The sequence below is a fragment of the Struthio camelus genome, chromosome 6 (genome assembly GCF_040807025.1).
Source record: "Struthio camelus isolate bStrCam1 chromosome 6, bStrCam1.hap1, whole genome shotgun sequence".
In the NCBI taxonomy this organism is placed as follows: domain Eukaryota; kingdom Metazoa; phylum Chordata; class Aves; order Struthioniformes; family Struthionidae; genus Struthio; species Struthio camelus.
The window spans coordinates 10,451,603-10,478,920 of record NC_090947.1 but is presented as its reverse complement, the minus strand read 5'-3'; the positions used below and the strand labels follow the sequence as shown (position 1 = coordinate 10,478,920).

The following is a 27,318-nucleotide window of genomic DNA, read 5'->3' as shown; positions in this document are numbered from 1 at the left end:
GCAGTTGCTGAACATCAAAAGCTTCTGGGATGAGAGACTGGGGGCAGGCAAGAAAAAACTACCCTCATTTTAATGAAAAAGTGCTGTAGGCAGCCAGGAGCAGCAATGACAATCCCCTCCCCAGAATTGATTGCACAGACTCAGAGAGGTCCAAAGTCACACTAGAATCTCTGAGGCACTCCTGGTTCTGAGAAAGAAAAGTCATGATCCAGTAGTCTTTGCAGTACTGTAGACCGAGAAAACAAACCCGTTTCTATTTCTTAACAAAGCCAAAGCATCATCTCATAGGGATCACATTCACCATTTCCGCCGGTGTCTCCAGTCTCACAGTGTTGAAATGGGACTGATCAGCCTACGATGGATTGCACATCACCCAAGGAGAAAGGAAGGCATGGAAAAAGGCATACAGTACGTTATATACTGCTTCACAACCATGTTTACAAGGGGTGAGGAGGAAGGTGAGGGAAGAATTATTGCTGTTTCAGAACAAGATACAGGATGATATCTAAACCAAATCAAACAAGATCACAACAGTATTTTCACACTGTGGGATGATGGTTCTTGTTTCGCCCAAGGATGAACTTGCTTAGGAATTAAGGGGGAAGAGGGAGTCCTAAGAAGGGAGTCAGCTACACCTGGGATATCAGCTGCATATTGAAACTTGGAGATCGAGACTGCTTGGTTAGGGGAGCTCCTGGGGGAAGGAGATCTTTACCTTCCCCAGCTTGGCCTAGTCGATCCTCCTGTAGGCTGATAGTTGAAAACCGATTGGTGTTGCCAGCTGCTAGATTGGTGACACCCTCTGTGCCAACTCCGACACTGGAGCCTGCTTGACTGCCATTCACATAGTCAAATGATTTACTGGAGGAAGCACTGGCGGTCCTAATCAGGCTCAAACTGTTAGCTTTTGGCACCACCTGCCCAGCAGGCAGGCTGAGGTGTTTCTTAGTAGGTGTCATCTCAATTATATCTGCACCAAGGTCAGTGGATTGGTGCATGTACTGCTTCCAAGCTACTGAATCTCTAGGGCTCTCGTTGGATTTTGCTGCAGAAGAGGTTTCTTTATCCTTAGCAGAACGCCCACTCGCTGCTTTCCTTAAACTACTCTTCTGGGATACGGATGAGAGAAGTTTGGTCCCAACTGGCTGGCTGCTGAGGGAAGCTCCTGATGAAAATCCTTCGTCAGCATCATTAAGGTTCACAGATTCCTCTCTTCCATTTACACCCTCAGCATCTATTGAGGAAAAAGAAAAACAAAAAACAAAAACCCCAAACCAATCAGAACATAGAGTAAGCATTGAAGTTACATAAAGATAAAAATGTACACAGAATGTCAAAACAAACTTTGTTTGCTGATTCAGATGATTTCCACTTGCTTAAAAATTGCTAATTCGTGGACAATAATTTTCCTGTTATTCACAATGTAATAAAGGAGTTTGACAATAAGTATTCTCTCAGCTTGATTTGCCTTTCCTCTATCTTACTTCGTAAGTCAGGAATATCACCCAAACTATTCCTGTAAACAAGAAGAATTAGGCCTCATTTGGTTAATTTGTTTTAGTTCTGCCTGCATGTACTGGTCCCAGTTCTCCCATACAACCAAAAAAAAAAAAAAAAAAAAGGGAAAAATCTTTTCAGACTATTTTCATCCTGGTTAGGGACAAGATGTGAGCACGTTTAGGCTCACAGTCAGAGTAAGTTACAGTGAGTACTTGGTAAGATTCAGAATTAGGTCACTTCCTAGGCCAGCAATCACAATGCTCCAACAGAAGTAGAAGGCTTCTGCTGTGTATAGGCTGGTGTTTCAAACAATGCGACTAAGCTTGCTGTTGGAGAGCAACCTAATTCCTTGTTCTCTCTCCCCCAGAGCTCACTCCTCCCTGCATTTCCAGCAGTCCTATCTAGATGCTTCCACCATATTTGCTTTAATCCGGGCATCTAGATTTTTCAGAGAAATTTCCTTGTATGAATACAAGTTTAACCTGTGAAATACTTCATGTTGCAGAAGAGGCCTTTTCTGCTTCTGAATAGGGGCTGTTAAGGAAAAGGGGGGAGGAGGGGAGGTCCAGAAAAATTTCCTTATTAAATCCTTGGTTTCAGTCCTATAATATGATCGTGGCTGTACACAAATAAACAGACTTTTTTGCAATCTTATTCCAGTTCTTGTTTTAAGCTCCAAGTACTTTATTGTTTCACTGGAAAGCTGAATAGCATTTGAAGTTCAAAACTGAAAATGGAGCTTGAGGTCTTTGCTCCAGGTATCTTGCTCCAATAGGTAAAACCCATGAAGTTTAACTATGTTTGCAAAAAAAGGAAACATTCAGGCTACACGAATTTGGCTTTTCTTTATAAAACCTGTGGAGCTTGACTATTTGTGAGAAATCCACAAAGCCTAATGCATCCGTCACAGACGCAACTGCTGTATGACTTTACTGGCAGTTTGTTCAGCCCAGCGTGCCACTAAGCAAACACACATTTCTCTCTCTGTTGTGGAACGGGGAAGAAGCAGTGGCAAGCATCTAACAGTGTCTACCATTTGAGTAGAACCTCATTCTTTCATACTGATTGTTAGCAATGCACTAAAGAGCATTAAGTTACGGCAAGCAGAACAGGCACAAAGCCTTCACTGTTGCTGCTGCTTCTGTATAAAAAGCATATAACCTGATCCAATGTCACGTTTCTGAAGCACAGAGTGAAAATAAAACATTATAGTTCCGTTATTCCGTTTGTTTTAAACTCACTTCTCTTTTTAGGAAACTTTGCCTTAGAATTACTATTATTGTGCATCAGCCTACAAAAGATGTCCAGCCTTCGCCAAGTCAGACTATTCTCAGGCCTCTCTCAGAATAACGCAATGAGAGGTTATTCTGTCATTTCGTACAGTTCTCTGACTCATTAGCCTCCCAAAAGCAGCAAGATAGCTTATGTTACTGCAGTCTTCCTCCCTGGGTAAAGCCTTTAATCTTAGAAAAAAAAAGGTTTTTTAATTTTCAAATGATATCATTAAAATGAAGTGTGTTGCACTTGCTTTAACTTCCGGCATCCATATTTAAAACACATATCACTTTTCCCCGTTGGATCAAACTAGGCCTTCATCTTCTTATTAAGACATGCATGTATTTTCTTATATTAGACAATGAGATATTTCACTCAAAATCCACATCTTCATTCCCCCCCAAACCTTCCCACACATAATCATCAAAGGTACTAATAAAAGGATGATGTAACTGGAACATAGTGAAAGCACTTTTTCAATAAACCAGCATTTTATATTCCTTTATATCACCATGCAAAGCTGGATGAAAGTGTGTTTGGTTACAAGCAGCAATAGCAGCAGCTAAACTCCCCTCTCAATCCTTTCTCATTCAAGCACAAGACAGGCAACTTGAAAGAAGGTATCTCCAAATAATACTAGTAAGCTTTCTATTTTTACAAGAACATGAGCACTTCTTCACAGTTTATGTCAAAGCATTTCTGAGTAACAAGATGTACTAAAGTAGACACTCCTATTCAGAGTCAGTGAAGCAAAGTCACACAGCAAAAGTGGCATTTCATCCACAGAATTTAGAGGGAAGACTGAGAGGGTTGTTGCAAGCTTTGGATACTGCAACTACATAGAGGCCCAAGCAGCTCAGCAGTAGTTAAAAATGAAGAAAATAGAGAAGACAACATGCACGAGAATTTGTTTAGTTAGAGCCACGTATCTAGGAATATTCTCAGTGGGACTGAAATTAATTCAGGGACTGAAGTAATTCAGTAAACATATCTTTTCCCAATGCATGTTATTTTTCCTCTAAAAGCTGCTCTCAGAAGTAACAAAAAAGTTTGATTCTCTACATTCTGTTTTGGGAAAAAAAAAAAAAAAATACAACTGCATCCTGCTTTTTAGGAAGTTTTGATCCATCCAATAGACCAATAGGACATTTGAAAAAAAAGAAAGCTAAAACACTCCTCCCTCCCAAGCCCTCTAATATTATAATGCCAGAATAGAAAGAGCCAGTGCAATATGACAGAAAGCAGGTCAACTGCACTACAGCGTCTCTTCAGGGTTCCCATTGTTCCCTATTAGGATCAGTACCTCTCCAAATAATACCTTATCGATGCCAGTACATAATTAATCTTGCAGACGTAGATGCAGCATTCTCCACCGACCCAAAATAATGCACATACCTACTACTACTACTGCAGGAGAATACCTTTTAAAGCATTACCAAGCCATTCTTGAAATCTTCTGCCATTTTGCTTTCATTAGATCAAAACACTGATCTGAAAAGGGGTTTTATATAATTCAAGTGACATTTATTCTGTTTATCTTTCCCATGTCTGAAGGTTGAAAAGTCACTAAAAATGATCAGTCTCTTATGGTATTGTTTGGTATGATAATGATTTTTATCAAAGGCTAACCTTTGATGCTGTAAGATCAGCATCAATAAAACAGAGCACTATATATACATACACACAACCATACTGTAAACCAAACTCCATTCCTTGGCCTCTTCCCAGATGCTATCAACTGGCAGAATTCAGTTTGCCCAAGCATGTAATTATATATTATTAATGTTTAAAAAATTAAAGGATATTCAACCCACTTCTATTCAGGTAAAGCAACAATCCATTCTCTGAGAACATGTAAACGATAAATATATCTTAAAATAAATTAGGACTAGAAGGCCGTATCTTTAGCATCCTCTTTCCCACTTCCCTTCTTTCCCAGAAGCAAAACTGAAGACTTCTCCATATTCTTCAGGTCATGCACATGCAAAGGTTAGTAAAATAGAGTAAGACCAATAGAATAAACGAATTTAGGAGAGGACAGGACTCATTTACTGAGCATGCTCAAACTCACTATGCACCAAGGAGTACACTATAAACCCACACTAAACATTTTTATGTAACTGTCCTCTACAGAAGCAGGGTATCTTAATTACCATTTGATAGCAACTCCAATTAATGGTAAGGATTCTGTGATAACAGTGTATTAAATCTTTAAATTCTCCACATTATTGTTTCTAGAAGAACAAATTTGAAACCTATGTAGCTCATACCCAAATCTGCAAATAAATCTCAGTTTTGATCAGCTGATATGCTTATAGATGTTAGAAATAGCAAAGGAATGTTCAGATAGAAAAGGAGACTTAAGATAGGAGGACTCTTGAAAATATATTTATCTAAATTCACAAGAAATTAATGAGAACGTTCATCATTTCTGAAGCTGAATCATGAGTCAAATTCAGTGCTCAAAAGCATGCCTCTTATAGAGTAAAGAAAATTAATAGATGAGCTTAAGTAAAATGAATCTCTACCAGCTACTCCATCTGCTATGTCTGGCTGCAGGAGCAGACATATTGAAGTCCTACAGCATTTGTGGACAGCATGACTGAGAAAAAAAACAATTGTGTTTAAAATTTTTAGAAACATGACAACCTGATTTCATCTTTAAGATTGAAGTTTTGGTTTTTTTTTTTTTTTTTTTAACTTCTTGTTTTTAAAGCAGCCAGTTCATTCATGTGAACTAGTTGTAAGCGCCTGAATCTTCAGTTAAAGGAAGAACATATAAAAGCATTAGACAGGCTTGACTTTTAATGGAAACAAGAAATTTTGTTCTTGGAAATTTCAAAACCACACACTAACAAGACACAAGTGGAATTAAGTTGTAGGCTTATCCATTTACACACTATACTCACTACTGTTCAGGACTATATTTATGTTCACCTGGTGCATTTTTTTTTCCTTCTGAACATTAGATTAAACATGCTCAGTAATACAAAGTTTCCAAGCAATCCCAAAGCTCTTGGCTAATTTCCTTGTCTCTTTTTTCAAGCCATGCCAAGCAGTCTTTCACCACACAGATGCAAGCCCCAGGCCAGCCCATGTGATAACAAAAGGTAGTACCTGACCTGATGTTAGGTATATAGGGGATGCGTGTATTGCAAAGAGAAGCTAATACACCCTGGGATAGCGGAAACACACACTAGAATGGAAAGAAGTTCTGGTTGGGGATAGGGAGCCAGGATCCTCCTCCAGCAACTGCCTCACTGACTTCTGCCTCCTCATCTCTGTCCTACCCTCTGTTGTGGCTGCTGTCAAGGTGGGCTCCGGGAAGCCATGCTCAGGGGTCCTGCGCATCAGCACCTCCCCCTCTTGCTCACGTTTGATCCCTAGGTCTGTGGAGCCGTGTTGGATCGGTGAGCCAGGTATGCTTGAGTCAGCCTCGTTTGAGAAGTCAAAGCCATCTGGGATTCAACATATAACATTTTAGTGCTTTTCTGTTCCTTTCTTGGTATTCCAGCCCAGGCAGGGAAAATAGAAGATTTAAGTGGACATGGAACAAACACAAAACACTACCCATGCTTAGTTGAAAATTGTGAGAACATCCACATAAAGGGACAGGTGGGCTATACTGCAGACCAGAGAGAGACTAGCAAATGAATATAATGGCAACTACAGTAAAGACAAACACAACCAGAATCCTCAAAATAGAAGACACTTGCTTCTTGTCCTGGGCATCCCGATTCAGCTGAGGACCAGAGGTCATTAAATGCCTTGGCACATGATACAGAAAGGGGAAGAAAAAAAAAAAAAGTATAAACAGAAAATGCAATCTTTGTTTTCAGACTCCTCTACCCTCAGTTTATTTTTAGGTTATTCTACTTTTTACCTTCAGTCACTCAGGCAGTTTTTTTTTTAATGGATGTTTTATACATGCAGCATCAAAGCTTTTTTAAGTATGGCAAAGTGATTTCAAAGTAAGCTCTTTGCTACCTACACTGAAGATATCATATCAAGGTAAATATTACTACACATTTTTCCTTTTTCGTAGAGTCAAGCACACTTCCATTTGTCATAAGTGTTCACTAAGGAAAAACAGAATATTCCTTAGCTATCCAATGCTAGTTCATGACATATTCCTTCTGTAAACTGGACCATATGATGGTAGAAATGACGTTCAGCTCTTCCATCTCCCACTGCCTTCAGTGGGCTCTAGTTAGCTAGAAACCTACCAAGGTCTGGATAATAACATTGCTTGAGCTATTTATGATGGGAGGCAGTTGAGTTTTAGTGTGGATTAAGGAAAGAACTCAAATTCTAAGCTGAACTCTGCCAATTTATGCTGTGCCAACTCTACAATTTTATGCTGTGTAACATGGAGAAAGAAAAAAGTCTTACTTAACATTTTCCAATGTCTCTGTTTACTTACCTACCTCATGGGCTATCATCAAGTAAAGAACAAAACAAACGCTAAATGTTCATGTTCACACAGTGCTCTGAAGATGTAGAATACTATACATTGTTACGGAGCATAGCCTTTCAAAAAAGTAAATATTATTCCGCAAACATTCAAACTTGGAAGCCAGGTTACACTGATGGAGATGAATACAGTACGCTACAGTATTTGCTGTTGGCAGAGAACGCTCACCTTCTCTCCTCCAGCGATGACGACGAATAGAAGCTGTTGTAATGGCAGTCCGAGAAATCCTCGGCACTGTGGGAGTAACTTCAACTTTCAGTACCTTCTGGCCTTCTTGTGATGCATCAGGAGCATCAAAGGGCAGCGAGTTCTTCATGGCATTTGCAACCTAAGATAACAGTAAAATACTGTAATACCACCATCCTTGATGGCACTAAACGGCGCTATTAGACCTCTTTGCTGCATCAGAAAGAGGAGGAAACTAAGAATTGTTAATTAGGCCAGACGTGGCACCATCTCAAAGATTCACAGTTGATATCCACATTGAAAAGCTCATCACAAACCTACATACAGCTGGATTTTCCACATGTTTTTCCTTTCTGAGGGAATCCATTTTGTTCCAGATCTGCCACCTATACTGACAAGAGGACAGGAAGTTCTCAAACCAAGTGAGACGGCCAAATAAGTAGGAAAATAACCCCAATACCATTCCAGTCACAGAACTAGGTCACAAGCCAAGCAGATGCAAACACCATATGTACATGGGAGACACGGTGCCAGCTTTCCCCAAAAACAAGGTGTTTGGGCTGCAGCTTCTTGCAAGATTTTAAAAGAACTGCAAACTTGTGCAACAAGCGTCAAATCATTAGAATACACTGACCTTTATTAGACCTCATCTTTTATTGTAATAACCTATTATAAAGCCAGAAGTCTTGTTTTGCAACTTTGAGGGAACAAACGACCTCTTTTGGCTTTGCTGTTTTAGTTGCTCCTGTTAAAGTTACTGTAAAATGGCTTTGGAGGATTAGAGATTTACTTTCCTTTTTTGTAAAGAAACTTTCAATTAATGTTTCCTAGTTTACAAATAAATTGCTCTAAAAGCAAACGCATGTACTAGTTCATGAAAAGCACCTGGGTCTCTATGGTTTGTGCAGCATTCAGCAACATAAAGCCGCTGCACACAAAACGTGATTAAAAGAAGTGAACTCACCTTGATTTTCCAAAAGCTATTGATTTTTAAAAATGTGTCTAAAAAAAATTAGACACATTTTAAACTTAACATCACAATTTCTTTCACAGATCTGACGTGTTTCCTATACATCTGACTTCCTGCATACTCTTTACTCCCCCTTCAATAAGGACAGTAGGTTTAAAAAAAAAAAAAAAAAAGAAGGGTTAGAGACATCTAGATTTTAAATAAGACTGTGGAAAACATATCTAGCTAATCTTGGTAAAATCCTACCTAGCAATAGTTTCCACCGTTATTTGGGCATGCTACAACAGGCATTATGAAAAGCAATAGTATGTTGCCTCCCAATAGATTTTCTTATACCAGTAATTAAAAAAAAAAAAGAATTGATCACTGGATGAACTTCAGAGATCAAAATTCACTGTATGCTGTATGACAATAGAAATAAATCTCTTAAATCCATGTAGTCTGCTTGTTAGCTCAAGGCAAAACAGGTAAATTTTACGTTAAGATTCAGATAAAATAAGGTTGGCGGCTCTGCCTACTCAAATGAAATACAGATCTGCTTTAGAACACACATTTTGCAAGATACTCCACTTTTCTGACAATATGTAATGTTTTTCTTCATTTTAGACCATGTTCTTTTTCTGCTCTGTAACAGAGACAAAAAAAAGTGGCACTTTGTTTATTGTATGAGGTCTTGTGTCTTAGCTGATACAATAGTATCGACTGTTTAAAGCACTGTTAAAAAAATCAAGCACTTCCTAGTTTTGTGCTATAAGCAACATTTTCACTTGCTCTCCCCAACCTAGTGGCAAAATTAAGACACTTTTTAATTTCATCAATATTGCCTCAATACTATAAGGTTACCAGAGGCCTTGGAAACGTAAGGGACATCCAACAAGCCCCTTAAGCTCCCAAAGCCCACATACGCTAAATTTGCTTAGCTAACGAATAAATCTTTGTTTAGCATCTGCAAAACACAAAGTAGGGGAGATCTACTACACCACTGGAATGGATCCCATTGGCCTAACTTTCTGTGTACCATTTGTCTTGTGAAAATCTCAGGTAACGTTTGATAAAAAAATTCAATGCATACTGTATCTCCCAAGAGCTACATGCATTAAAGGTGTTTACTGGTATTATAATAAAGTAAAAGCAATTTTTTGCATGCTGTAACAGGCAAAAAAAAAAAAAAAAATCAAACAATCATGGAAAGAAACAAAACTAGCTGAAAAAGTTATGCCGCAGATCACAGAATATCAACTAAATCACTAAGACTTAACTTTCCAGGGGCTGGGATGGCTGCCATATAGCTAACCCTGATTTTCTCCAGCTGCTGTTGTGATCCTGCAACTCTCCATTAAAAGTCTTCACCGCTGACTTGCGATCTGACTTCTAACCAGCACAAAGATTCTTGGCACCACTGCAGAAATGCTCTTTATCGTTCTCCCTTCCACTCATCCAGCTTTGCCTCGCCCTTTGCTAGCCGGTTCTCTCAGCCTCGTCACTACCAGTGAACTGCCCTCCTATTCGCATATAGGCCTTTTTCCACATTGTCCTCCTGAAATGGTACAAGCCTCGCTGCATTCATCTTCTCCTTGACCATAATTAAGACCTCAGAAATTCATTTCTGCTGTATTGAACCAAATCAGATCAAGTTCAACATACATACAGTGGTTTGTCTCCCTGCCTTCTAGAGTTGCAGCCTCTTTTGTGTAGGGACCTTTCTCAGTAAACAGAATTAAAAACTAAAAATTAGTAACAGAAAGCTTCTGCAATAGGACCAGAAAAGTGACAGAGCACTGGTTGGGCCTTTTAACAGCTGGCTCTTTTAACAACACAAACTGTACTTCTGGGGACAGAGGAGAACCATATGGCAATAAAATTAATCTAAAAAATAATCGAATGCAGCAGTAACACTTTGAAACAATCCAAACAATCAGTTTGCATGAGTCACAGCCCTTCTCATTCAGGAAGAAAAGCCCAACAAAATAAACCCCACCTCCCAAAAAAAGCGATTCTTCAGGATCCCAACAATTTGCTCTCATTCTGTCCCAAGCTCCCCAAGATCAACAAGCACCGACCCCACATTGACAGGCACAAAACCAAACGTACAGCAGAATTCAGTGTTAGCAAGCCAAGTCTGCAACTATCAAAGACAAAGGAGAACTGGTTTCAGGCCATACACACCCACTCTTGCTTACCAGAAATGAGCTCTGACAAAAAGAACATCCAATAAAAGTAAGTACATCAATTAAAAAATTGGATAAAAATGCTGTTTTGTTTGCATAGGGACTAACTGACCTATGCTGCTTTACTACCAACCCAGGAAAGTCTGGGTGCCTCAGCACTCAAGACAGGGATTTCATATTGAAACTTCATGCAGGACACTTGTGCTCAGCCTAGTAAGAGACTGGCTGACTGGAAACGAGCTACCTCCTGAGTCCAGGCTATCTTGGTAGAAATACTCGATCTGTTGATTAATTTTCCCCTGTTGAAAACCCCAGTTTTCTTGGCAATGAAACTGGTAGCCAGCATTTATTTAAAAGTTTACTTTTCTACCCCCAGAAAAAGCTTTTTTCTTGCATTACTTCCTGCCCTCGCCAGTGCAGTGTCTCTGGGTAATGGTGAAAAAGCGTGGCTTGGAAAAAGACTTCTACGTTTCAGCTATTTCATAGCTTCCTGATGCTGCTATTTCAACTTTTCTTTAGTGTGTACAGGCAATATAAAACTGTTTAAATAAGAGCACTGAATTCCTATATTGTGAAAAATATTTCTCCAAGAGACATACCCAAATACAGGGACTGTGAAGTTTCTCATTTTGATGATGACTGATGGCATTAATTACACAAATGGCCTAAGTACAGAGAGCTAAATATAATCTTAATGTGGTGGATTGCCTAACTCCTAAACGGACTTCAAAGAATGTGCTGCTGTTAGGCAATCCTAGGCAAAGACTGATGATGGAGCTTATGTGGGAGGATGCACAGACGGTATTTTATTCATTGCCAGTAGTTTTAAGCAGTTTACATACAAAATTTTATAATGCCACTAAATTATACATATCTCCTGGAGAAAACAACTAGGCGAAAGGAGTCCAGTCTTTGAAAAGGTCAAATCACTTGCAGGTACAGCATGAGGCCAAGGACATGAAAATCATCTTTTTAGGAATTCGACAATTTCATAAAGCTGCCTTTTACCAATGGCAGTAAAGCATGGTGGGAAACAGCGATGATCAGAGCGTTAAGAAGAGAGTGTACGGATGTGCCTGCACACAGATGTGCAAAAAAACTGACAACCAGGGAAGGGGGAGAAGATTGGCAGTGTTGCCATCATTAAACAATTGGTCTGAGTGGCAAACACAGCTTTGCAAAAACAAAGACATTCTAGAAGATTCTCTCAATTAAAAGTCTTCTCAAAAAGCAAACTGATTAAAAAAACACTCAGGACTGAAAATCATCTTATAATCAACTGAATTAAATTCCAGATCCTCTCATATACCTCTTAAATGTAGTATATTCTGATAGGGTGGCTCAATTCCATAGGTTCAATATTCAATTTAAAACACTTTCAATCTGATAGAGCAATGAGTCATTTCCAAAAGGAAGCAGCTATTATAACAATTCAATGGATAAGATGTATTTAAAATGCAGCACTCACAGAAAGCCTCCAGATAAATTTCCAGCCAGTATTAATTCATCAAGAGAACAATTTTACCTTATTGGAGAAGACAGGGATGCCAGCGTGCCACATAAAAAGATTTTTCCCAATCCACTCCTTTCTTTGTTATGCAAAAAGCAGTGAAAACTTTCTGCTGTTAGTTCAGAGGAGGATCAAAGCCTTCCAGCCACAACTCTGACAGAGAAATTGAGATAACATTCTACTCTACTTATTTTATTCTTTTTTTTTTTTTTTTACTTTGATCCCTCATTCCCATATCTAACAAAAATAAAATCCTTCCATTCCTCCTCTCCATCGGTTAGCCTCTTCATCCTCCCCAATCACATCCACCTCTATCTAGCTCAATTTCATATCTCTCCCCATTTCATTTTTATTTCTCTCTTTTTATGATTACAGCAATTACAGTGGAAACTGGGAAAAAAACAAAATAAAACACAGAAGAATACCAGTCTGTTGCTGCTGCTCTAAAAAAGGAGAAGGTTAACACTTGTGTGACTTCAGTCAGTCAAAATCTGACTTTGACTCTGGATGTAAAACTCCTTTTCACTTTCAGCTCTGTCATGTTGGTGTTCTTTCTAGTGTGTTGACAGTTAAACCATAAAACATATTCTAAGCCCTGCTGAAGGTCTAGAAGCAAGGAAAACACCTTTTTTCTCCATAATCAATGCCTTACGACATATTATCATTTAGCTAAACTTCTTTGAATCACTCACAGGTAGCTGGGGCCAAAACAGCATAAACATTTTGACCTAACTGCAACACATCAGAAAATTCTAGCTGTCAGCATCAACAAGCCCTAGGAGATCCCAGCACCCTAGCTTAATACTCAAGAAGAAAAAGCATGATAGAAATAGCTATGTTGAAAACACCAGCTGCTAATGACCACTTGCAATTGGGAATGCAGTAAACGGCCACAAATGCTTTCATTACCGGTCCGTTTCAGAAACACATCTGTACTCTTCTTCATCAAGTCCATACATTTCAATGGATTGTTTCTTACCAGCAGAGGCTGTGAGTAGAGTTCAAGCTGTGCTCTGTAAATTATGTCCTCCAATACCTCCTGGCCAAGATCCCATTGACCATTATATCTAGAAAGAAAAAAAAGGTACTTATCTTTCAGTATTTTATGCACACAAGCTTGTCTTTTCTTCTGCCCAAATCTAACCCTTCACTTTTGTGTTTATGTCGAATGCTCATCACCAGCATATACTCCCAAACCCCTCTATTTCTACTAAAAGTAGAGACAGATCATCTTTGTATTAATCTTGTGGGCATAACAAAAAAAGCTGTTCCCTCATCTCTGAGAGCGATAAAGTTGATGCCAAGATCGGGACAAATTTACCCAATAAAAAAAAATAGATGAATATGTACAGATTAACATTGCTTAGCAGAACTGAATTTCTGTCAGAAACGGATTTAAGCTAACCTAGAAGCTACAAGCATTCAAGAGGACAGCATTTCATCATGTATCTTGGCATCCAAGTTCATTGCGCTTCTAAAGAAGAGGTATCTCATGGTTGCAGCAACTTTGGAAAAGACAAAGCCAGTAGCCTCACTCTTTAGCACCTACCGTTGGCGGTTCATTACCTACTTAAACGCTGACAAGAGACATTTCCAGATTATTAGCTGGCTGAGTGAGCAGGTAAGGGGAAAAATACTAATTCAGTTGGGCCCTTGTGTCACATGGCTTTCATTACGTGTTTTCAATCGTAAAACAACAAGCGTTGATATTTTAATTTATGTAAAACCAGCCATTTATTTTTCTACCAAAAAGAACCACCTGCTTACATGGCATAGTAGACACCGGTCAGCAGCTGCACCATAAAGTCAGGGTCTAACACCACTCTACCACAGTGTTCTTTCCAGTGTTTCTCATGCTGCCGGGGAAAGCCACTCACACAGAGCCTGAAAAGAGACATACCATTGTAACAAAATGCTAGCCCCACAAACATAATGTCTTTACATCACAGAGATTTTATTCTCTTTTCAAAAACTAATCATCAAAATGTAATTACTCAATATAGAACGTCTCTTATGTTGCTCTTCCAACCATTAAGGTAATTTCAAAACAGTGCCTTGAAACATGGCTGATAATTCCATGTGTGCTATATCCATACAGTCATTAAGTCCATCTATTTTCTTCGAAACATAACCAGCTTCTAAAGAATGAAGGTGGCAAGATGTGCTCTGCTGCTGCCTGCCAAGTATGAGACTCTTTCCTAGAAAATCAGTAACCTAAGCCAGTCTTCTTTAAAGGAAACACTTAAGTGGTAGGAAACAGAGAAGTTATCTCCCATCTAATATATGATGACAGAATATAGTTGCATTTTACCTGAAGTTGAACAACACAGGTATTGTGTTCCTGAAAACTACTTTCAGGTGCCTTCTACAAACACTTCTGGCCCTTGGAAAGGGGCCTGACTTCTCATATACTGCATAGCACTGAGTATGCACAGAATAATTTTTTTCAGAATTTTAATAGCTGAATCTTCACCATGGAAGCAACATATGGCCACTAATTCATTCAATGTACCTTTATGCTTTTTCTAACTCAGATGGGATTTTGTTCATAAAAGAAAGTAATGAGCAGTAGATCTTAAAAGCAATGGAAACAGTGAAAACTACTGTCCAATTATTTATTTCCCAGCAGACATTTCAATGCTTAGCTTTTACATAGTATAAAGATCTAGTAACACCTATATTCGTTTTTCCATTTAAAACTAGGAAAGTTATTGCATGAGCTTCGTGGGCACATACTGATATGGATCAAAATACAGGAAAGGCAATGAAGATGCCAGTTAGCCACAAAAAAAAAGAAAGCCTTCAAAAAAACCTATCACACAAAAAAGCAGCATTACATTTAATTAATGCTCTTACCAACAAATGACATCTTGTACTTGTAAGAAGAAGCAGTATGTGCCTATTTTTGTTGTTTTCCCTTTTTGAAGACGAACAAATACCTCTGGCTAAGAATAATAGCTACTATCTAGATAAAGAGCCTCCCAACTCATCAGTTTTAATCTAAAACATATGCAGTCTATTACTTTGAAATACCTTTTGCACCCTCAGAAACGAAAACTGTGGCCTAAGTTGCTTTGTAGAAGAAAAGCAGATGGCTTGACAAAAACCCAACAATGCCACAGTGAGAATTAACTGCCAGCCAGGCACAGCCTGCTCTCCACCAAGGCATGATGCATAGATCAAAGTACCGCAATGATTCTGCGGGCAGCACTCCAGATCAGGAGCACAAAAGTTTTCAGAAGAAACCACAAGGTGAAGTTTTAACACAGCTATCCATGGATGATCCAGAAAATTTCAGTTTCAAGATTAATCTCATCCCTTTTTCAGGAAGAAAAAGGACAAATAGAGATTCCCAAAAAAATTTCCTAAAAGGAACATGAAAATACATATATAAATGAGATTTCCTCATTCAGAATTGTTTGTTGCAGCAAGTCCTGTAACTACACATTTGTCTGCAGCATGCCATATACTCTATGTCCTCAAATGTCCTAATTATAAGGATAATCACTTCATGAAAGGGGAAAAAAAAAAGTGAAATACATTTAAAGAAATGCACAGTACAGTGCCACAGCAGGCTGCTGGTTCACGAAATTTCCAAGATCTTGTGCCCAGATGACTATCAAGAGACAAGGGAAAACCAGAAACCAAAGATCTGAAAGATGGGGAAGTGCAGTACAGGAAACTAGAAAATAGTGCAGCTATAATTCACTGCGTCAGGCCAGAAATAATCTGCAGTTAGAGACTGCTAAATACAGTCCCAGAACCATGAGTTATAAAGCTTTTCAGAAGTTTAGGCTTCTGTTTGAAATACTAATGACTCAATTTGATAACAAAGATATTATTTTCTTGCCCACAATCTTTTTTTTTTTTTTTTTTAATAAAATATCTATATAACAACTCAAGCCAAATTACAGGTACTTGTGATAACATAAACAAATACATTTATGAAACAACTGAGAAACAAAAGATTACCTAAGGCATCTACAAAGGTCAGTCAAACATCTTCCATTGAAAGAACACTGAGCCTTTCACTTACAGGTGCACTTGCACAAGAAGGAGATGCATTTATCCAGCATTCAGAGGAATTTTTTTTTAACATTTCATTAAGTAAAATTGTTTTATTTGTTATTGAAGTTTGTACCCAGCACAACAGGGAAGAAGCATCCCACAATCTAGTTAATAGTCAACTTGTTCTTTCGCTTAAGACATATAACAGCAGGGGCTCTCACCTCAACATGCTACTAAAAAACAATGTCTGCTAGGAAAACGATAGGAAATGAAACATGGTGACTTGAACCTTCACTGTTATTCATACTAGACAAGATAGTACAAGCTCAATGTTACATATTCTATATTGAAGTAATTTCTAGGGAGCATTAGGATGCTGATAAAAGACTAGCAATTTATAGAGCAGGAGCTCCATAAAGGTACATAAAGTCTGAATGATAAAAAAAATAAAAGTTGAAAATGAAACTCATTGGATAAGATTGTTTTGCCCAAATACTATTTCATTTCAGACGGTGGGCTGCTATCCAAAATTATAGCTCCAATTTCAGAATGGACTGCAGAGCCTTCTGAATCAAGTGACCTGGAACGTCCCCACTTACCACTTTTTCAACTAGAAAATGTGTTAAGAAAGAACACTCGTGATTAAAACATGAGAAACAGGAGAATATTTAGGGCAGACAGGAATCTCCCCCTCTCCAAGTTACCCTCTTCACCAGACATAAGCCTAAAGCCAGATGGACAAAGACCAAGGAAGTCTGAGGACTCCCGATAATGACTGAGCACAACTGCCAAGATTGTCCACAGTAAGAAATGGTTTCTTCATCAAAAGAGGCACTCTACCCTCCTGAAAAAAATAAAAAAAAAAATTCTTCACTAAAAGCAAAATAAAACCTTTTAGAGTTCAGCAACCAAAAACAGAAAAAAAAAAGTTTAGAAATGCAAAGGCAGCATTATTCATATGATCAGCTATATTGGCCAACTTTTCACTCTATTAAGGGCTGTTGTAGAAAAATGTTCGGGTAGCTGCAAAGCCTGTATTTTGTATCCAACAGCTTTTTAGACTTTCTCAAGAAAACGCCACTCTTCTAGTATTTAAATGACAATTTTTAACTTGACCCTAAATATCTTATTTAAAGCACTCCTGCTTATTAGGTTAGTATTTTCTAATCTAGAATTTGGTGAGAAAACTTTAGTGGATTTACAAATGGAAATCAGGCTTGGGAAACGTGTCCATTATTTGTAATAATGTACAGGATGGGACAGAATTTACGTTGATTTCACTAAAACTTTTTTGTAATTTAGAGTAGAGCAGAAAAGCTTGACGTCAGAAAGGAACCATGAGCGTCAAGGTCACAAAACGGTTTTAAAGGCAGACAATAGAAAGTGTTGTCAAGAAGGAACCCTTCAACATGGAGAGAAGTCAGTTTTAGGGTGGTTTATTTTACACACCGTGGGTGTGTATATGTAAAATAAAAGGCCCTCAAGGCAAATATAATTTAAAACCTAAATACGTACCCAAAAATTAAAAGAAAAAAAAAAAAAAAGAAAACTCATACCATCTTAAGAGTGCACACTATCTATTGCTTTTACAGCACCCAAAACAGCACTCCACTCCTTTTAGAGCAAAACAACTCCAACTATAAATGTCTATTATCTGGATTATACAGTTACAGAACTAATGGGTATAATGACCAGAAAATAAAAGAGTTAAAGTAAAGGTTATTATCAGGCTACATTAAATGCATGCTCAAATGAACAATAATAGATTAATTGTTTTAACTGAATGAATACAGTCCTGTGGAATCTATATTTCAAAGATTAAGGAAAATGACTACAACTCAGAACTGGAGTTGAGATGGGATTTTTGAATATGCACATTTTGTAATGGTGATGACAAGGTGCAAGAAAAAACACACACTTCTTAACTAACTTTTATTCAATTCATCATAGAATAATCCTATTGCTGAAAATAGTTCATTGCACCCCAAATTGGTGCACTGTTTAAAAAACTAAATCCCTAGCCTATGAAATGGTGTTCCCTTTCCTCTCTATCTGAAGAAAGGTTCTAATTTTCAACATACTTGGTAAATTCAGCATAGCCTTAGCTCAAAAGAACATGATGGAAGCAGACCAACAAGTGATCCTTTCCCCATCAAAAATTATGGGGAGAAAAAAAAAACAGGATAGAATTGTTACTGTATGTGTGTGTTACTATGGGATATACACTGTGAGAAGCTATTATGATCCTTCTCTGCTAACACCCTTGAATTGCAAGTAACAGTCTCTCACAGTACTCTGCTGAAGCAAACAAGTTAAATCAAAAAACATATAAAGAGATTCTCTGTTTGGGGGTAAGAGGACAGAATTTATCTAACTTTAGATAAAAACGCTGGTAAAAGAACAGGCATTTGGGAATATCAGAGATACTTGAGATTTTCAGAACAAAAAGCTAGGATCTTTGCCAATCAGCTCCTTCCAAGACTATTAATGTAAGAAGTTATATAAAGAACATGTATCGGAGTTTGAGAAATCATAATATTGAATTTCCCAGAAAATGGGATGATATTATGGTGGTGGGGGGGGGGGGGGGGGGGCGTTGCTAAGGCCCAGAATATCACGCAAGCACCTCCTCTAAACCATCCAAAAAGCAAGACAGATTAATATTTGGAAATAGAGGAAATTGGTGGTATTCCTAACAAGATTCTGAAGCTGACCATACTGAAAAATGTCTTAAAGATATGTAAAGCCAATAAATGCAAATAAGCCACAGTACCTTCAACAGACTAATTTTCCCCAAAACTCATTGTTTCAGATAATGAAGCGTTACATAACTAGAACTAAAGCCAATGCAGTAAGAAGATAATCCATGTGTTTTTCTTCATGCAAGCACAGCATCAAGCTACCAATTAAGTTGCAGGACTAACCGAAAGTTGTATCTTTCAAGCTATCAAACACAGCAAGTAAATCCATTCTCTTTTGCTGGATGAATATTCAGAAATCTAGATGTGCTCTGCAGGACTATTTCAAAGGCAAGTGTCTCACCTGGAACCCATCCTACAAAGTGATTGGTAAGAAGAGGCAGGCATATAGACAATAGCAGAATTGTAGCACAGCATGAGAAAGCTCAGCACCTCAAACCTGAAAACAGACAAGAGCAAAACCTTGCATGGTTTAAATTCTTAATATTCCACTAGAATTTTAAACATAATTCCACATCTCACACTCAAAAAACACCCCACAGGAAAAAGTATCAGATGTCAGGATTTGTGTGTTTACATCTCTCTTTCATTTTAATACACTAACTTGAAAGAGGCTATTAAAGGCTCAGTATTAAGCACTTCAAGTAAATTATTACTACTCAGAACAACTAGCATATGAAGGAATTATGGCATAATATTTGAACAGAGACAGCTATGGAACAGGACAGGCTTACAATAGCTTTAAAATTATTTTATCAGTTTTCCCCTGCTCTAGACATAGGTAGGGCAGGGCACTAAAATAGCCAGACATGGCCTCAGAGTCTACTGTTCAACATGGTAGTAGCTGTAGCCAACCCTTTTTGCCAAGACAGCCTGAAAATCTGGGGGAAAATATCTACTGATGGTGAATGGGGCACCATTCTTCACATGCTCCTTGCAGCAGGAACAGCAAACTCAACCCTTGAGATCTCTCAACCCTAGTTGTGTCTATCCACTCAGCTCCATTTCCCCTTTTTCTGGTGTGGGGAGAGGAGGTGTCTCAGCCTCACAGTCAAAACCGAATAATGTTATGCTTGCAGGACAAACTGAATTGACAGACATAAACCCAAAGATAACCCTGACAAGCATGGATATACCAGAGAAGTTACTTTATCTAAATTAATGAGTAGGAGAAGAACACACCAAATTGGAAACAATAACAACAATATTATACCTCAAAGTTAGTGATTTGCTTTGCTTTGTTTCTACATGCTTAATGTTGAGAAAGGACTGAACATATAATAAATTTGGTCTTAATGCTTCAAGATTTGTTATCTGCCTAGTGAAACATCTAGAACGTTAGAATGCATCCACTTACCGGTTCTGTGCTGTAAAGGTTTCTCTTTGAGGATGAAGATCACTATAAACTACCCTGATAAGATCATGCTGACACAGAGCTCCTTCAGTCAAAGCCATGGATCCGATAGTAGAGGGCTAGAAGTAGATGGTAGGAGGAAGAACAACAACAACAAAAAAACCCAAGTAATCATACCATAAGTAAAATAGTAAAAGCATAAAAACTTCTAATACATCAGATGAAAAGATACACATGCCTAGTAATCTGTAAAACTGAAGAGAATTCCAAAATATAGTAAAACTAAAACATAACCAAATTTCATTATTATAAACAGCCTCCCCAGTCGTAAGCAATAGAGCAGGTGGAAGTGATTGGAAGTGATTTTAAACTTTGATTCTTGCATAGCCATTCATAGTAAGTTTGTCTTAATTGCATAGGCTTTTTGTACAGCAACAGTGGGGAGTTCAACTGCTATTGAATTAATTACAGTAATTGCAAGATACTGACATTGAAACTTTAATGCAACAAGATACACTGAAAATGGTCTTTTGCACCAAATGGATACAGCTTTCATTCCTCTAATAGGTCCAATTCTAACTTGCCACAGCAGCACTCTTACCTCATGATATATTGAGGGTTTAGATAACGAAGGGATGGTGAAAGATAACACTTTGTTGTTTCCATCTTTGTCAGCAATTTCCTGAGGTTAAAAAAAACCATGAAATAAAAACCCAGAAGTAAAGAGATAGGACTTGGGATCTTCTACATCCTTAAGAGACACTTAACAGCAATAAGAAATCAAATGCTCTGACCTGGTAAGACAGTTCACACCATAAGGTCTTTATGCACGTGCAGAATATCATCAAATTTACATACACATCTAAACAATGGGAAAGACCTCGAGTAGGGACTGCTTTGCAGAATCAGAGTCTGCAACGCTTTACAAAACAGCATTGTTTTGTAAACTTCCGCAAAAAAAAAAAAGAATTAAAAGCTTTTCTAGCCCACCTGTAATTTATAACATTTATTTGTGACAGAATTGCACAGTGGAGCAAGGCTAAACTTTAAGGCCAAAAGATATAGACGCATGAGGGCTGATGAGTCACTTGCTGACAACAGGCAGTTCTTCATAATAAATCCACCACAGAGAAAGGTGAAATCAAGGGGACTGGCAATGTTTCTGCAGGCACGCTATCAGTAAGAAATACACTGAAAGCCTTTTGAAAAAACATTCTAACTGATCAGATTTTATAGTTGCTAGGCTACTATATAAGCAAAACAGCAGTTTTCAAAGCAAATATAATTTAATAAGGACAGTTATATAGAACTACATCACATAGGAAAGGAGTCTACAACCCTGACTTTTCACATTGCACTGTAAATTTCAAAGCAATGACCTCTAGTTATTTCAGTTTATGTGAAAATTTAGTCTAAAGTAGCACAGTACTTGTAGTAGGTTTTAAGGATCACAGCAGGAAGAGATCTCTTGGAATTCAGTAGACTGCAACGGATTTATTCTGGACTTTCTAAGTATTGAGAAAGTAAGATGTGCAGAAAAATATCAACAACTGAAACCAAAGGGGGGAAAAAAAGTGGGAGTCACTGTCCATTTTGAGGCCTCTTCCTTCCTGAGTTTGGAGTAAATGAAGAAACTACTCTGCTTACAGAACATTAATCCCCAACACGACTTTCAAAGGGAATGGTAAAAGGACTTATAAGAAAAAAAAATGATGCCAAAGAGATATATATGCTACCTAAATCCAGCAAACAATACCAAAAAACAGCAAGCAATTTCCAAAGCCTTTTTTTTTGTTTAAACAGAATAAATCTAGAACAACTTGATTTTACTGATTTTAGAGCAGACACATAACAATAAAAATATTAAAGAATTATAATTTTATTGTCTCATCATGCGTACAAACATAAAATATCATTTACATGTAAAGTTTATTCTGATAGTAGAGAGAAGGCCAGTGTTTCAGGATAATGTTTTAAAATCCTATAAAATAGAAATTCTCACTAGAGAACGTCTAAATTAGCAGTACTGCCAACATATCGAACAACCTCATAACAATACAAGATAAAATATTTCCAGTATGACGTAAGAAAATAAAATGTCCTTTGCATACAACAGCCAAACTTCATCACCTCCAGTTACTTTTATTTATTCTTAGAATTACAGTTCCACTCAATACAAATATCTGCCTTAAATGCAGACATTTAAGTGCTAGCTTGTCTCACTTACCAAGTTGTAAATGCCAAGCAGCAACGCTTCAATGCAACCATTACTCTGCCTATCCCTGCTGGCAGTAAGACGTAGATAAACCCAGATCAACTCTGGCAAAAACTGCAACGTGAATCTCTTGAGCCGAACTTCAGAACTACGATAAAGTTCAAAGAGCTGGTGACAAACAGGCTCCAGGAGCTGTGAAAAGATAAAAAAGGCTAATGAATTACTGCTAGGCTTCTCTAATAAGACTGAACACAATAGCAATCGTAGGAGCTACATCACAGAGCCACTGCAGCCAGTAAAGATGACGTTCCTTGATGGCAAACAAGTGAATGAACCAAAACAATACCTATGTTCCTTTTAAGGAGGTCTGTAAGGACAGATTTTAGGGGGAGTTGGTATGCAATAAGGGGAAACGTGGCCTTACTACAGCCAGAATGGTATTCTCAAGGGCTGTCAGTATGAAATTTACTTTGTATACAGGTACTAATTTAAGACACGTGACAGACAAATGGCTTCATCTATGTGCACCACGCAACTGTAAAGGTGCAGCTGCAAGGTTTAGAAAAGTACAAAGGTCAAAAGTAGCAGCTGCTAACAACAGGTCAATAGATAGAAGCATGTATTTATTTCCTTTTTTTTTTAAAGTCTAAAATCCAACAAATATGCATTCGTTCAATACAATGCTAACTGATTTTTGTCTTGAGCTGTCCGTCAGGTTTCAGTGCAAGAATCAAAAAGGCCCTTATCAAGTGAGCACAATATGAACCTCAGAAAATATCTGTCATTTTAAGAGTCTACAATGCCAAGCCTGTTGTTTAGACAAATCCACAAAACTGATACTGAACAGAAAACAACAACAAAGTCAGCCTGCCTCCCCCCTCCCCATGACTAATGAAGTTCTTAATATCAGAATCAAAACCTACTGAAAATAAATACCCAGACTGGAATTTTCGTAAGGCCCTTGACCAATATTTACAAGCACAATTTTTTTCCAGATTGTGAGAAAGGGGATGTTCTGACCTAAGGAAAATAACTATGAGGCTCAACGTCCAAACAGACAAGAGGTATCCATGCAACCTAACTAGTCCCTATTCATACAGAAAAGTTGCATAGAATCAGAAAATTGAGGCCAGAATCTCAAATTAATCTTCTTTCTAACCTGTCATGATTTATAGCGCTCTAATATACACACAGGAAGACAGTAAACATTAAATTATACATATCACTTTTAGAGCAATAAACTCGCTACATTTTACTGACACAATAGCAACTGCACTGGTGAGACAAAAAAGCTTAATTAGGAAATACCCAGTGTAGAGCTGAAGACCAGAGAAGGTATATATGATGCCTCCTCCAGTATGCACTCCTATTCCCAGGGACATGCAGCTTGGGACCTTTCAGAGCATTAGCTGCATGCTTCATAGACTTTGACGTGTTCTTCTGCCATTGATTCGTCTAATCATGAAATTCTTAGCAGAGGGACAGCTTTTTGTACAAGCGCTTAGTTTCAATGTTTGATAATTGTGCAGCGTAATATAGCTGTATGACTGTGCAACTCCACGCATGTGTTCACGCTCAGATATTTTACTGCAGTATATCGTAGACACTAAACATAAATTTGACAGAATTTCTATCAACGTAGCTGCCTTAAGAGAGCATCCACTTTACAGTGGTCAAGGAAAGGTGAAAACATTTATTAGTGCAATTTCTAACATACAGTATGCTGGTCAGTGAAGCATGCTATTCTTAAGCCACTGATTACATAAGCTGTAATATCACATCTGTATAAGAGAAAACTTTGCTATCAGTCAAATCTCTTCTTATACAAGGCTCTGGTATAAGTACCTTGTGTAACAAGGCTTCTGCTTGACAGCTTAGTTACGCTAAGCTAAAAGGCTGTTTTTACAACAGAAGCAAAGGGAAACTTCACAAGAGAGGGAGGGAGGAAAGCTAGCACTCAGAATGCTGAGAGCACAGGGGAAGTCCAGTAACGTGGACCACACACACGTTTACAAGTCATAGATTTTTATAGAAGTAAAATACCTCAAGACTTCATCTTTGATTTAGGATTTAAATGAAATCAGAAGCCAGTAAAGCTTCTCTTACAAACACCTTGGGAGAAAAAGCCCCAGCATTGTTTTCTGAAGTTGAGCATATATTGTTTTATTTAGTATATTTATTCTCGTATTTCATAGATATAGCTCTTTGTATGTTCAGAAGATGCACATATTAAGTAATGAATCCTCTTATAATTAATATTTACTTAGTGCAAGCTCCCATCTAAAAGTAACACCAATTATCAAAACCATCTGTTACAGTCAGTGTTCAAATCCTCAGAGACAGAACTGTATCCGTGTTTTGTGAAAAGCCTAGCACATTTCAGATGTTCAAATAGTAAAAAGTGGTTAATAATTCAAAGATGACTGAATGGATTTGTACGTTTGCTTTAAAATAGAAAATACTGAAAAGAAAGGCTAGTGTAAAGAAAAAAAGAAGAAAGCTCTATGGGAATAATAAATACAAGCACACCTGCAAGGATAAAACAGGTGCAAGAAGAGCTAAGCAAATATTAACAGAAACCAGATATATATAGCAGCATTACTACAAACAGTGCCTCTACTGAATTAGAGATGACAGAAGCCCAAGTCATTTTCCATTTGAAATCAGTCAGTCTAACCTAAGTCCCATTAAAAATAGTAGAAAAGAACCTTTTATTTTAAATGAAGTCAGATCAGCAGTTAGTGAGTTTATTCTACTTTCTTTCATATGGAAATTTTATAAAATTAATCTTTTAAGTAATAGCATGCTCCCCAGAAAGATACAACAATATCTAGTCACTAGTACTGCATGCATCTAAGTACTCTCTCATTTCTATCAGTTGTCTTGAGCTGCGCAAAAGTTTAACAAGTTCAAATTTTAAACTAAGTAATTTGCAAGTTGTTTGCAGTAACTACTATAGTGCTTTGGTGCGTTCGCAGCTTTTTAAGTGCACAAAAAAAAAAGCCACTGTCACAAGGACACTGCAACAAAATATATTTTCAAAGGCATGAAGAGCAAGTTTTTCCTGACAAACTAAAGCATGTTTCTGCCTACAAAATTTATTTGGAAGCAAAAAGCTCGACAATGTAAGGAAGAACAAATGCTTCTCTTGTATCCTAGATATTTGGCTTTTCACAGAACCAGCCTTTTCCGATCAATGCTCTCAATGTAAACATTCAGATGACACTGGATAAATAGAGGAAGTGGAGCGTTTGTCGCTAGTAGTGGATGTACACACAGATGAGCACATGCTTTTTTAATAGCAAAGAACTTTCAGTCCAACATTACAGTAAACTAAGTAGCGCAGCCATCAGTCAAAACACACAAGGCAAAGAGTCCATTATAACCCTCTCTCTTCAGGCAAGTTAGAACCCTGCATTAAATAGCTTTTCATTAGCATATACATTAATTAGCATGACAAATAAAATTAAAATTTTTACTAGCTTAGATACAATAAATGACTATGGTAGAATTTTCAGACTTCAGTTTTACACCTCAGAGAGAGGCAGACTAGCCATGTTTGAAGGAAGCTGGTTAACAGTTTTAAAGCTTGGCTTACGTCGCCAGGTTTGTTAAATCTTCAGACCCATACCATGGCTTGAAGTTAAATAGAACGTACTATAAAATGCATAGCCAATATTGGAAACTCTTGTATATTTAAAGAAATCAACTGTGGTAGAAAATATGAGCTCATTTTAGGCTTAAGTATAACTCAATGGATGAAATTAGTTACTACTGGAGGAGCACTGGGTCTTGGAAGTGCTTGGTCCAGCCATTGCAAAGGTGATCTCACTTTGTTTCAAAACTGACCTTTCCAAGCTAAATCTAGATAGTTGCACATGAATATCCAATACTTAAATTTCAGTACTGCATTATTGTTGATTTAAAATCCACAGAACAATTATGTCTACAACTATAATCCAACTTCCAAACAGTTATGAAGCTATCAAAAAAGACCTAGTACTTTAGAAGTACAATATTATACAGAGATTAATACATAGTTCAATTAAATAAGCTGCTTATGAGCCAGATCACCCAACTTTCTGTTCTAGTTATCATCTTCACTGTATTAAGCCACTTAAGGAATTTCCTAAAAGGCAAAACAATAAAAATTGTATTCTAACTTGAAAGTATGCTTGCTTTCATCTGATAGGTACACTGAAATTGATAGACAACCATCAAAGAGAGAAACATCTCAGTTGTTTGTTTTGAGTTTTAAACATGCTGGTTCCATCTTAAATTAACAATCTTAGCCTTATCAAGATAGAAGTATGTGATTCTAAAAATTCACTTCCCACTAAACAGCTGCCCCTTTCAGAAAGTCTAAAAAATAGAACAACTTTATGATTAAGCTGTACTAAAAAATTACTTGTCCATCCTGTTTAAGGTTCTAGTAAATAAGTTTTTATAATACTCTACCACAGAAGTTTTATCTTCATAAGCAATTAGTTATCCTTCTAACAAATAATGCCCTATAAAGCATGTAAAAATACTTACAGAGTTAAATGTTACCTTAGAATTACCCCAAGTGAAGAATTTACTATGGTTATACTCCTCATACATAGAATAAATTTGGAAGAAATGCAATAAAGAAATACATGCTGCCTTAAAAGGCAAATCTTGAGGTAAGCCTTCCTTGAGTTTGGGACTGCATACCTTATATTTGAGATCAGAACTGGACCCAAACAGCAAGAGCAGTTCCAAAGAGTGAAAGCTGACAAGGGTCAGTGTGCAATAACAGAAGATCACAGTTAGACCCTTAAGAAGATGCACTGTTTGCAAATAAGGCTCTTTGCATCATAGAAAATGAAATCAAATGCTTATTCTCAAAGCAAAGGAAATCTTTTAACATATACAGAAACATATAAAAACACCCCCCCCCCCCCCCCCAAAGACAGACAACCAAAGCAAAGGTGGCTT

At 37.6% G+C, this 27,318-nt stretch overlaps 1 protein-coding gene across 1 annotated transcript in view; it reads right to left on the bottom strand.

The window, feature by feature from the left end:
- The window catches only part of ORC2 (origin recognition complex subunit 2), an 86,973-nt gene that overhangs the window by 25,936 nt on the left and 33,719 nt on the right, over window positions 1–27,318 (bottom strand). Inside the window, exons 6-12 of the mRNA XM_068948184.1 lie at window positions 22,372–22,551; window positions 20,746–20,826; window positions 20,148–20,263; window positions 19,134–19,229; window positions 13,851–13,967; window positions 13,063–13,150; window positions 7,418–7,577 (exon numbers count right to left, since the gene is read on the bottom strand). Coding sequence (XP_068804285.1) covers window positions 7,418–7,577; window positions 13,063–13,150; window positions 13,851–13,967; window positions 19,134–19,229; window positions 20,148–20,263; window positions 20,746–20,826; window positions 22,372–22,551 — 838 coding nt within the window. The remainder of the gene's footprint in view (window positions 1–7,417; window positions 7,578–13,062; window positions 13,151–13,850; window positions 13,968–19,133; window positions 19,230–20,147; window positions 20,264–20,745; window positions 20,827–22,371; window positions 22,552–27,318) is intronic.